This window comes from Gambusia affinis, linkage group LG12 (assembly GCF_019740435.1).
Source record: "Gambusia affinis linkage group LG12, SWU_Gaff_1.0, whole genome shotgun sequence".
In the NCBI taxonomy this organism is placed as follows: Eukaryota; Metazoa; Chordata; class Actinopteri; order Cyprinodontiformes; family Poeciliidae; genus Gambusia; species Gambusia affinis.
The window spans coordinates 12,755,735-12,769,712 of record NC_057879.1 but is presented as its reverse complement, the minus strand read 5'-3'; the positions used below and the strand labels follow the sequence as shown (position 1 = coordinate 12,769,712).

Sequence of the window (13,978 nt, the reverse complement as noted above, 5' to 3'; positions counted from 1 at the left end):
ACATTGTTTTCATATTTCTACAGTTTTCCAATTGGATTTTGGCCATGTCTTAGGGACATTCATGAACATGCTTTAATTTGATCCACTCCATTGTAGCTCTGGCTTGTGGTGGTTGAACTGCTAGAAACTTCAAATATTCACCGCCAGTTTTCTTTCAAGATTGCTCAGCTTCACTGTCCATACAGCAATTTGCTGCCACCACAAATGAAATGGGAAATCCAAGGATGATAAATTAGTGAATAGTTAATGAATTTTGCAACTTCGAAAGGCAACTTGTGGTACTGGATTTCATTCATAAGTATCAGAGTAAATGGGGTCTGATACATATACATGCCACATAGAAGGAAAGTATTTCCTTCCACTTTACTATCACTGCACTGTCTATCAAATATAGTCTGAATAATTGAATTGAGGCATATGGGTGTAATATGAGAATGCAAATGAGGGGTATTAAACCATTCATGAGGCATTGTGGCCACAATGCCTCATGAATTGAGGGTGCAGATGAGCCAGTCACCCACAACAATTCCATGACTACAGGGGACGTTGTTGCCACTGTAGCAAGATGCTGCCCACTTGTTTCTTAAATTAAACACTAGTTAGAATTATCTATTCTACCTTCAGAGTAATTGAAATTCTTTCATATACGAATATACACATAAAGAAGCTGTTGGTTTTCAGGGTTTTTTTCTCTTTGTTTGTTTCTCTCTAGGGACTTACTTAGAATAGGAGTGACCTTGGCAGGCCATCAGAAGAAAATCCTCAGTAATGTCCAGTCTATGAGGGTGCAGATGAGCCAGTCACCTACAACGATGGCATGACTACAGGGGGCGCTGTGCCATGGAACGGGCAGCATTCGGAGGTCCAACAACAGCAGCCCCCGAATGACCCCCGATCCATCGGAACGCGCCAGAGTCGAGACTATCGTCCTAATCTAAACCCCTACCATGGCAACAGGAGACCAGGGTTTGCGCAACCACATAGAAAAGGGTTGTCACATCTCACGCTATCCACCACATGCTTTCAAGGTCCATACCTGGCACTTTTTTCTCCATTTATCACAAAGAAAGACAAAGACCAATTTTGTTGTTTCCAACTATATTGGTGTCATTGTAAACCAAAATGACTACTACAATCAGACATCAGCACAGGGAACAACTTACGAATTCAGCCGTTGTGGTAAACAGTTGATATTGTGCTTCTATATTATCTGGACTAAAACACATTTAAAATGTAGACACAAGTGTGAGACATTTAGAAACCTGTGACCTGTGATTTTTTATCCATGCCGTTGTCAGTATATGAGATGAAGGCGGCTTTAACTGGTGGGACATAGGATACAGACAAAGACGCAACTAAAGGGAGAACTAACTAGTCGGAGAGGTATACAGGGATGTACAGTGGAGCAATTCAACTTTTGCATTTTTTTTTTTTTTGCTTGTTTAAAAAAATTTAATACTGTATTATAAATGAACAAATTCAGAGCTTTGTTATATTTTTGTCTTTTACCATCTGTTTTATGTGTTGTCACTATAGCAAGACGCCGCCCACTTGTCTCTTAACTTAAACACTACCTGTGGAAATCCAGTTGGAAGGCTTTGCCCATAGGACTTTTTAACTATCTCCACCAAGAGAATATAAATATGTTTATCTCTTGCTAAATATGATTATATCTTTCATAATAAACCTTCATATTGAAGGTGTTACATATGAATATGTATGTACAGAACTCTCTGCTTGCATTTTTGGCAAAGACATGTTGACTAGATTGTGATAGACACATGCAATGTGCAGTTTCCTGTAAATCCCTGGTTTCCTTATCACTGCTGAACAACGGACTATTGGTTCAACATCTTCATGTTTCAGGAGCACCCTGATAACTTTTCTGACTGAATCTTAACTGAGGAACTTGTAAATTGATTATTGGTAAAGAACTGTTATTGTAGAGCTGTATGAAAATTGTTGTAGGAGTTAAAATATTGGGGAAAAAGTATTTTACTGGAGATCATGTTAAATGTGGGTGTATACATGCCGTCTCTTGCTGGTGAGCACTTACATGTACAGATATGTTTTATGTTCCATTTGCATTTTTATATATTGCTTGTGTTGGGATTGGTCAACAGGAGGAAATGCAAAATTAATTGTTGTGGCTTGGCTGACCCAAACTCATGGTAAACAGCTGCTAAGAAAACAAGACATAAATATGCATTTGCATTAAATTATTCTGTCCAGATAGATTTATTTTGAGGTAAATTCTAACATGTGCTGTAAATATGTTAGCAGGGTGAGACTTTCTATGAATTTGAAATGCATGAGAGAGCAGCTAATCAAGGCATTGGAAATCAGGGTAAATCACCATCACTTCCTTTCACAGTAAAAATGAACATCTGGGCGGGGGTTTGCCAACAGGAACCCAGTGCCATTTCAATGAACACACAGTCTTAAATAGCCCTCAAGAGCTTGATGCTCACTATAAAACATGACCTCATAGATGCTGATGTATTTAAGTTACTGAGCCATTCTATTCACCCTCACTGTAGGGGTTCGCCATATGGACGGGAGAGATGAAAGCAAATGCTGTGGTGTTGAAGAGAGTTTCACACAATCATAAAGATTTGGCTACATCACTCTCCGAGGATGGACTGAAAACTGCCTATGAAATTCCTCCTCATCTTTAATGTAGTTTAGGGGAAACAGTAATGTCCTTTTTTAGTCTAACAGCAGCACCCAGCAAAAAATCTTAATAAATCTTAATATTGGAGGACAGAAATTTCCCCATAACTTGCTACCATTATCATGCATGTTATTGCCAAAATAATTACCTATTAGTCATTATTAAGCAAATTATGTTGCTTAATGTAAATCAACATTATGTCTCAATTGGTATTGCAAAGTGAATAGGTAAGCCAACTTCATCAGTTCATATCAAACAGGTAATGAATCATTTTTAAGTAGAGCCTTCAGAATGGGAACATATTCTGCCTCATGAAGAGCTTGTTGTAGTATGATCACTATTGACACCTATAGTTGTTATTATCTTATCTAAAAATACCCAGAGTTTTGCTTTGATTCTTTCATGCGTTTTTGAGGAATTCTTCAACCTCCTTTGGCAGCCATTTGTAATGCATAAGCACCCCTGAAAAGCTCCTCTATCCAGCTGTAATCCTCAGCTGAGCCTATGTCTCTCAAATCACCCCCCTCCCCCACCGCCACTTCCCCACACAGCTCCTCCAGACTAGCAGCAGCAGCAATTAGCAAACACCTGTTGGAACAAATTACCATACAGATTACCTCTCAGTTCAATGCTTCTAACAAAGTTTGTAAATAACATAACGGACAAGCGTTGTTAGGGTCATGTGCTGAAGGCAGAATGTTGGAAAGCAGGAGCTTCTTAAAGAGACAGAAGTAAATTTCAAGGTATCACATTATGAAGTCAATTAAGTAATGTTTCATATATATATATATATATATATATATATATGTTTATATATATATATATATATATATATATATATATATATATATATATATATATATATATATATATATATATATATATATATAGAGAGAGAGAGAGAGAGACACACACAGTATTTTTGCAACAACTGCAGGTAACATAGTTTCTTAGAAATTATGTCACCATAAAATGAGTTCCATAAAATGACCCAAGCTGCCTGGAGACTATATAATACTCCCACATTAATAATGACTAATGTGTAATTTGCAACAAATATGTACTGTAATAGAGGTTGTCAATAATTTGTGTACACTACTAATATGTGTTACCAACTTTTGTCTTGTCCCTGGCACTGGGTTATCTGGGGTGTGTAATAACAAAAGGCCATTTATTCTATTTAGCAAATTAACTACAATCAATCTTTCCACAATTATAGTCAGTATTCTCCTCTTTCTGTTTTGCACTCACTTCCAGGTGGCTCTGGTTTTCTGGCGGGGCTCCAGCTCGTTTATCCTTGGTTTAACCAAGCTGTCCACGGCACTGTCTGGGATGGGCTTGGCCAGTGCTGGCCAAAGAAATAGTTGGCTCCCTTCTGTAGTGGGTCCAGACAGGGTGTAAACACCTGCTAGGACCCCTGTCTGACAGGCATATGATCAGCCATGGCAGTAAGGAAACTGATGGGGCTATTTAAATGTCCATAAACACACAGAAACAGGAAGCCCTTTTAATGTGATTCTAAACTATGCTCCTAAATCTTATGTTTGCTTGGGTAAAACATGACAAAGTGTGTGAAAAGGTGGTAGAAAGAGGATGAGAGGTTGCTTAGAGGAAAGATGGTTTGCAAGGAAGAGGATGAATAGATTAAAGTCAGAATCATCCTCTTCTAGCTTGAAGTGTGTTTTATGCTGCAATATCCATTTCATTATATAAATGCTAATTTCTTTTGTTAGGTTTGGGAGTGGAAAATATTGTAATTAAGCAACTGGTTTGCCCTTTGGACAAAATCAATTGCATTTTGTTTAACTCCCTAAGTCATTGATTTACTAACTAAATATAATAATATGTTCCTTAATGCAGGCTTAGATACCTTTCACTAAAACCCATTTTATCAATTTGAATGTATTAGTTTTCTATTCAGCTCAGTCATGTGTGTTTGCTTTTCAACCCGTGAGCTTGTGAATGAGATGGTGAATGTATTCATTATCTAACTGTGCAATTTTTTTAGCCTCATTTGCTCTGTTTGTTTTATGAAATATCTTACTCCATAGTGACACTCCAGGGTGATGAATAGAGGGACGGTCTGGAATCCTTCTATGAAAGAAGGTTTCTACAGAAGCCATTTATCACATACAGATACAAAACACAAGAGGAGAGCTTGTTAAGCATTTCATGGTGCCGTAACTGTTTGAAGAGTGGCCAACGACCCGTTTAGTCACTGGAATCATGCCTTGCTTTTATAGATCTGCTATATTCACCTGAAAATGCCCTGACATGACTCCCAACAAAAAATATTCTCATTAAACTGCACCATTTTTTTCCACCTTCTGTTTCAGTCTGGCTTCTAAAAGATTTACACACATATGAAACACATTACTTTACATCCATAAAGATACACACAAACACTGTGAATATATACATATATATAAAGGAAAAGTTTCTGTGGTCAGCCAGGGAGGAGGAAGATAAGATGAAATGGACCTTTTCCCAAATAAAGTCTCTCTCTCTGGTACAGATTTAATGAGAGAAGAGATTATGAGTGCACATGTCATTATTTGTCCATCTGTGTGAGGGACAGTTGGTGTGTGTTTTGTGCATATCAAACACAGTTATATGTACAGATGTTGTTATGTGCACAGGTACAATATTGATGAGTGAATGATTTTCCTCTTTCCTTTTTCATCTGTTTCTGTATAGCGCCACATGTAAATTGTGAAAAGTATGTGTCAAAAGTTTGTAAGATGTAACTTTCTGAGAACAATTGTACTAAAATGCACTTAATAAACGCCTTGGAAAACAAGTCAGTCACTTTGTCACCCTCTGATTTAATGGATAACAATTCTGTAAGTCAACAAAACAGCCGGGAGTGATTATTATCCAGTACCACTTCTGCCAACACTGTGCAGAAGTCTGACATCAAATACTTTTATAATAGCTATCGACATAAACAGCTTTTAGTTACCGCCATTTTGAGTGGCAGCACATGTTAAAAGCCATCAGAGACTAATAAACAGTCCATCATTTGGAATATAAGCCACATCACAAGACATTAAGATAAATTATAGTGTCTTTAACAAAATAAGCTTGTCTAAATAGTCATCTTTGTCCTAAACGGGCAGTTTTTGAAGAGCCTCACTTTCTGGAAACCATGTTGTACATTAATTATGTAATCAACTAGGCATGTTAAAGAATATGGAAATGAGTCCAGGTCTCAGTGGTGTTTCAAAACAGCTTGATTTTTCGAATGATAACATCTACCTTCATCTTAACAGAGTACTGTGCCAAACACATAGACAAAATCTAACAAAGGCAATTTTCATCAATCTCAACTTTGTGATGGTAAGTAATTATGTTATTTGTTTACAATTTATTATGTGACATGAAATGGTAGTGGGGGTTTTAATATATATATATATATATATTAAAATATATTATATATTATATTAAAATATATATATTGAAATTTGTTATTTCAATATATATAAAATTTGCTATAAAACTAAATTGCTTATTAAGATGATGTTGATGGAATAACTTCTTTCTTCAGATGTAGGTAATTAAGCAGAATTGGTGAAAGAGCATCACCAGCCATGTTTCTTGATGCCCAAGAAGCACGATGGTTGCCTGCTTTGAGACATTGGACAGCAGTCTCTCTCCCAGCCAGCTCCCTCTCCTTGTATTTTAATACAGAATATTGTCCTTGTGACCAGGAGCACTATGTTAGATTTGATGTGAGGACTGACTGTGTGCATGTGTCTCACAGACATCCACAGGCAGAAATTAGCATTCTCCTTAATTTATACTTCACCTGTAAGTGAAAGTGTAGTAGTAAAAGGAAAGTCAGGTCATTTGGTTTCACATTAAAGTTGCATGAAAAGTGACTTCTCAGCAGCAAATTTCTTCCCAAATCAATAATCCCAGACCAATCACCTCTGATAAAGGGTTTGGTTTGCACAGCAGGGAACTCCAACAACAAAAGAAAGAAAGTATGGATTTGGAAAAAGTGCAATACTTTCAATGGTGTAGAGCTAAGTGTAAGAATGTAAGAATAGAAATTTTGAAGCACAAACTGACTGAAAGGCAGCAAAAAAAGGAGGAAAGAAAAAAGGCTATGTCCCCATGAAAGAAAAGATTGCAATCTGCAAAGACCTTTGTCCATACTCCACGCCTTCTGTTTTACCTGTGTGTTGTGCATTTTTTTTTTTAATAAATGCAAATTTAAGAAAATGCAGAAATCACTCAATAAGCTGACTAGAGTCTTGTTTATCCCCAGGGACTGGTCGCTTGCCTTGTGAAATAGTCCAAGCCCTAAATCTGATCTCAGCGCTTGCTGGCGGCTGCAGCTCAGCAAGCTGAGTGCATATTTACTGTAATCTTGGAAGCTGAGGAAATATCCAAGGCACAAACCGCTTAGTGGAATCTTGTGTTCTGATGTGCATAATTTTACAAATAGTATAACAACTTAAATCTGGAAGGAAACAAATCACACTGACTACCAAGCAATATTTTAGTAGTTTTAAATTATTGAATACATAGAATACATAGATTACTCATTAAGTTGAGGAATGCAGAACAATTAAAAATTGTTGCATTTTAGCAATTTATGTTTTCCAAATTATTCAAATTAAAAATGTGTATTTTATTATACATATTTATAAATAGTATAAAGTTGTGTTAACAGTTTGAGTTTTCCAGCTTTTTTTTTATTTTTAGATAAATATAATTTTTCATTTTCAAACAAAATAAAACCCTAAAATATATTAGCTGCCAAATAAAAACTCCATATTTTAAACATGTCACACAGGCCTATGCAGTGGTATTCATGGCCCAAGTGATACATTTTGTTTGCAAAAGGCTCGGACCTTGCAAAACCGTTTAAAATATTAGACAAAAGCAAATATAGCATATAAACAACACAACTTGCAACCAGTTGTTCCTATAGTGTAGCTGTTCCATTCAGTCACTACATAACAGACAACACAATGCTGCACTTGCTTGTCATTGTAGCCTATTACCTCTCTTTCACTTCACTGTTATTTGTTATCTCTCCACATAGGCTCCATCAAATTATCCTCCTTACAAGGAATTAGATCCAGAATCAACAATCCTTTGTTGCTAATTTTATTGATTTCATTACTTTTTTTGTCAAATAGTGGCTAAAAACTGAAATACTGTAAATATTACAGACAATATTCTGAAACAAAATAAAATCTGTCATACAATAAGAAATTAAGAAAATAAAATCTATTGCAGAATGATAAATACCTATTATTGATTCTTCTTCTGGCTTGACGACGGGGTCACATGGCTTCACATTTGCCTTGGACCTATCCATGCTGGTAGAGAACATGATGGAGGACATTGACGTGGGCAGTCAAAACTAGTATGATTTTCTCATCACGATTTTTTGCTTCTACATATAACTGAAAGGATTTTATTATTAGAAAGGAAGTGAAGAGGTGAGGCTTGATCCCCAGGGAGATAAAAAGCAGAATACGATTAGCCCTAAGAGTGTTGACGGCATTACTTGCTCATGTGAATTTCGCATGTGTATAAAAGAAGGCTTTGGAAGAAAACAGCTGCACAACTGGAAATCTGTAATGAGTAGAAATCTGTTCCTATATCTGACTGTCCTGATCACATAGAGACATTAATTTCACAACATGACCTTGACCAGCACAGATAATTTTATTTCATAGGGGTAATATACAAAAATGTGGTACATTTGGAGTCACCAATTTGATTAATCAAGATGTCAGCTGGAAGATTTGAAGTTGTTTTTTTAAAACTGGTGCATATTTTTCTTTTTGTGGACAAGAAGAGAAAACCAGCACCTGGGTCAAATGAGATTTTATGTCTCCAAGGAGTTTATCAAATTTAATTATGATACATATAATTACCAAAAGCAATCTTGTGGTAGGAATAATCATTTCAGAGCGAAGTCGGCACCTGCAGGGGTGAAGCATAATTTACGGACGGTCTAGAGTGACAGGAGGGGAATAAAGAAAAGGGAGACAGAAACTGTTGACTGCTAAATATTTTGCTGAGTAAGCTCACTTTATGCTCATCCTCTTTACTGTAGGAGCTCTGAAAAATTACTAAAACTGTCACCCATGCTTAAAAAGATTAAGAACAGCTTTTACTTTTTAGCATCTGATTAAAAAAGGGGATTTGAAAAGTGGTTGAGTTTGTGTGATTATGAAAACATTGCCATCCTTCATCCCCGTTCTGCTTGGAAGAACATAAACAGAAGCTTCGTTGAATCCAGATGTTTGTAAATGAGTTGGATTTATCATAACAACGTAGGAGGATGGCTAATCAGAAGTTGTGCAAAGGCTAAAGAGTGAACAATGGGAGCTGGGAGTGAGAAGTGAGTGATGATGGGATCACAGCTGTAATTGGTTCTTTCAGAAGGTGAGAATGAGTAAGGGTTATAGACAGGGACATTACACAGTAACCGCACACACACCTCCACATATATATACACACAGCCTCAACAGCTCCCCACCCGATGCGGAAACCCCCTGCAGTGTCTAATCCTGCACAGAGCCCTTCTCAGCTCCGCCCGGCTTCGATTGCTGCTAAAAAAAAATCCATGAAATATTTTCCCACCAAAATGAGGGGGAACAATGGATAAGATCCACACCTCAAGGTCTTTCTAATTAGAGAGTTCACACAAAGAGCTGCAACATTTCATGGCTCTAAGAAAAGAGCCTCTGAACCGGGAACTGGTTCAGAGTGAAAGAATGAAGACTGATGAAGGTCATAGACTTTGCTCCTCTAAAATACAAACTCATGACCTTGGCAGCCTCAGATCTGATCCCTCGACATCCTTTTCTCCAGCTATAGCTGTGCAACATAAGACCACTTTTGCAAAAGCTACATATTTTAAAAGTTTTGAAATGGAGTCAGAAATCCAGCTGCATTGTTTAACTAAATGGCTTTTGATGTCTTTGCCCTACGTGAGTGCAGAAAGTGTTATTATGGCAGCCTAAATTTTTAAAAAACACCCCAATAAAAGGCATGGTGCACATGAGACAAAATTATGTAGGGAAAGGGAACATTGCATAATAACTGTCATTACTGCTCTTAACCAGCACCTGCCATCTTGTCAACTGTTGGCAGGACTGAGAGCTGTGTTCAGTAGATGCTCTTCAGCTGGTAAAATGGGTTTTCGTGCTTAGTGAAGAGGGACTGCACATTTATACTCATGTGACATTGGGAAGGGAGCTACTGCAGAGCTTCATGGTCAATATAAACTCATTCAGTAACTTTATACAATCATCAACATATATCAGTCCTTAGTTCTGATTACAAAGCCATGTTCAATAGAAATTTGCATAGTTGAAATCAGAAACAACTTCAGTTTGACTATATGCAGTTACTGTAAAGAGAAATGACATACTGACACAAATTACACCAGTTTTAAAGGGAAATGTAATTTGGTGCTGCATAAGCAAGTTGATTTGAACTGAATTTATCTGAGATACATTTGGAAATACACATCCTGTGTCTGTGTTGCATTTCCTTTTATTTTCCTCTGCATTTAAATAGTAAGTAAAATATTATTTTAACAGTCAAATCTTTTAAAATATGGGAGAAAAATCACATTTCAGTCATTTTTATGCACTTCAGTCAGTAATTAGCTTAAAGAGGGAAGATGTTTCATATCTCCTATGGAAACTGTGCCTGCCTTTCCAGGGTCTACATTAATTCTCTAATAATTTGTGAAGGCTTTCTGGTGCGTTTGTTAGCACTCATGGGTGAGTAAGTTTGTGAACGTGTGCATCCCCAGATGGCAGCTCCTCTAACAGAGGCTCGTGTCGGTATGTGGGTGAGCTGTAACTCAAGAGGAGGTCCATCTAAGTGGATCGCAGGGGAGAATATATTGGTTGATAAAGAAAGTGAAGAGGGACACAACAGGCTGATAGTACTGTAATGGGCAAAACCGACACTCCTAGCTGCTCTAGTAAGTCTTTCACAATCTTCTATCCAATGGACCCCAGCACCGACAACAGGGTCTGCTTGTGTCATTGAACACCAAATCATGATAGGGTTGCAGTTACTAGATAACTTCAGTCCTCATCTGTTTTTTTTTTGTTTGTTTTTTAAAAAAGTTTATTCTAATGAATTAATTTAAATAGATGTCAGTACTCATTGACTGGATATTTATGTAAGGCAGTTGTTGACCAGAGCTCCCACTGAGTTTAACTGTCTTTTGAATTTATTTTTTCAAACTCTTTATGTAACGAGGTGGAGCACGTTGAGATTAAAATCTCTTCCATGAAAGACCGTAAAATTACATGTAATAACAATAAATACAATCACAGATAAACACATCATCACAAATTCTAAAATAAACTTGTTTTTTTTTTCTTCCATTCAATCCATAATTGCCTTAATAGTAATTAGCAGTGGGTGCGCTGTGTTGGTGTAGGGGATAGCAAGACCCACATTTGGAGGCCTTGAGTCCTTGACGCGGCCGTCAGAGGTTCGATTTCCGGACCCGGCAACATTTATCGCATGTCTACTTCCCTCTCCTTCCCCCCTTCCTGTCAGCCTACCTTCATATAAGAGACACTACAAGACCACGAAATTGGACAGGAGGAAGAAAAAATAAAAATAATAAGCTGTATAGTAAAGAAAAAAAGAGGACACCTGAAAATAAATCTAATTTTTACCAGTATTGTGCTGTTATCAAACAGGCATACTCAAGTTTATGGTTCAACTTACATCTGCTTGTTGAGCAGATGAAAAGCTGTGAAATATAACAAAACATTAAAATTTAATCTTTATGTAGTAAAGGAGCAGTAAATGGGACTGCTATCTAAGCAGCCAATTATGCCTGGAAACCCAAACATACATAAATAGATAATGCTTGAAGTATAAAAATACCAACTACATTACTGGTTTCACAGAATTGATACTTTCAATTCTGTGGAGTTCTTCATTTATTAGTCTTATGGGTCTTTGACTAGGCAGGTCAAAAAATTGAACAGCAGGGGTACACACAAGTTTCAGATTGCAAGCCACTTATAAATGTTCAAGTCACAAGGATCTACTGTCTAATGGTGGAGGAATTCTAGTCTAACAGGCTTGGTTTTAAAGTAAAATAGAGCTAAAACAAAACTATTTGTTCTTAATGACATAAAATAACTTTATGCCACACTTAGTGTGGTGTCCTACATGATAGAAACACACACCACTCTTCAAACAAAGTGTATCTGAAATTAGCAAACCTCTGCAATTGCAGATCACAATCATCCAGATGGGCACCTCTGCTGTGCCACAGTAACATTTCTGAAACCATGCTATTGGCATACAAACAAAGCGCAGCACAGAGAAGGTTTGTCTCCGTTTCATCATACAAACAATGTATGGACTGAAATATTAGCAACAACAATTATTAGCTGTGGCGACAAATACTAACACTCGAAAATATAATAATCCAGAAATGATAAGACATCTAATTGTGGTCTCCTGATGGCGATTTCCACAGAGTATTTGCTTTCCAGCAGGTACAGTCTACTTAGACACTTTTCTTACACATAGTTTCAGCTCAAGAGTGAACAGACTCAACGTTTATCTAAGCAACCCTGCTAACCCAGATTAAATTACAAAACCCCTGCATTGTAAACCAACATGGTTTTATTCAACAGCATAACATCTTGATCTGAGGAAGGCACAGATTTTTTTTCCCCTCCTTTGCAGATATCTAAAATGGCAAAACACTTCACAGGGAATAGGCTGCAATACGCTACAAGAAAATTTTGCACCAGGTAGCAACTCCCTCTTATCTACAACAAACCATGACACTTCAAGCCATTTGTTTTTCTTTTTACAGCAACCAAGACCTAATAATTATAACCAATAATTATTTCAAATAAGATATTAATGCAGCTCAGAGACAATATAAAAACAAGACCACAGCCAAGAAGGTAGGAGCTATAATTCCTGTGAGAACTGCATCCACCAAGATATTGTCCCTCCTTCCTCTAACAACCAGTCCTTCTCCTTAACACTGGCAGTATTTCCATAACCTCCACATCAGAGGCATGATCCACACTGATGAAAGAAGAGGAATGCCAAATGATAAAAGTCCTTCATGATGTCTCCATCCCATTCCCAAGTCTGCCTTCTTTTCTACTGTCCTTTCCACTTACTATCTCCACCAGCAAAACCATTCTCATAAGGTTTAGAAATGCAGCTGCTGTCAGCTGCTGAGGGCCTCCAGGCTGATCTCACACTTTGTGGAATGCACAGTGGCATAATGAGCTGTGTCCCCTCCTCCATCAGTCGTAGTCGTCTTCCATTCTGATTCCAAGCCTTTATTGCTATTATTATTATTATTTTTTTTTACTTTCAACTGCATATGGCTCATAATTTATTCTGTATTGTTAAAGCTGTCCAAATGGAACAGAAACTTGAAAACATTTTAGGCAAAGATTTGTAAAAGAAATGTAAAACTATATACATAATAATGATTATTGGCTTTGTTTACAAGTTTTGTCTTTGTGACTACTCTCACTTCCTAAGTGATTAACTCTTCAGGGGGATTTGTGCATCAAAGGATAGATGCAGCTGTGCTTGGCCTCTGAGCTTATGTTGACTCCTGACCTTTGAACTGAATCATTACTAACACCTGTCAGTCAGCAGAGGCTGGGGCCTCTAGAGGGGATTTGTGACAGCTGAAGGATAAATGAGACAAGCCTCGAGCCCTAAATCCAACACCTCCTGCTCCGCTGTGGTTGCAATAATCATAACTCAAAAGCTGACCTCTGACATTTTACACATTACACTGGGGAGATGATGTTCTAAATAATGGGCAGAGAGCAATATGGTGTTTCTAGCAAAAAATACTGCTGAACTCTTCTCATATCATCAGCAGGATTTTGATCTTCTTTCTGGTCTTAAGTCTTCCATGAACAGAATATTATGCGCAGATATATGCACTGCAGGTCAAATTTTCTGTAAACACAACACCAAGTAAAGTAATAAATGACAACTGGATTCCAGGAGGGATAAGGATGAGGATTCTTGTTATGTACAGATAGCAACATGGCAGAATGTAGCAATTGAAAGATTAGAAAAGGGTTATGAACGTAATGTTGTTTTGTCCCTTGGATTCCCAGGCCTTCCCTGCCGAGCAGATTTCCCCTAGTCAAAGAAAAAAAACAAAAGTCTTGAATTTGAAACAGCATGAATTTTGGACTTAAGAAAATACCCAAACCTACAACTCTCAGTGAGGCAGGAGCTCAGCTTGAAGACTGCAGTCAAGGAAAACATAGAGCTCAGTGAAACCAA

General features: G+C 37.3%; 1 protein-coding gene across 2 annotated transcripts in view; it reads left to right on the top strand.

Annotated features, from left to right (window-relative positions):
* LOC122841089 (ephrin type-B receptor 1) overlaps positions 1 to 3,466 on the top strand; it is a 171,970-nt gene extending 168,504 nt beyond the window's left edge. For both annotated transcript variants that reach the window (XM_044134091.1, XM_044134089.1), the window contains exon 16: positions 713 to 3,466. In XM_044134091.1, the coding sequence (XP_043990026.1) occupies positions 713 to 821 (109 nt within the window). In that variant the 3' untranslated portion in view covers positions 822 to 3,466. The remainder of the gene's footprint in view (positions 1 to 712) is intronic.
* Positions 3,467 to 13,978: the final 10,512 nt, after the last annotated feature.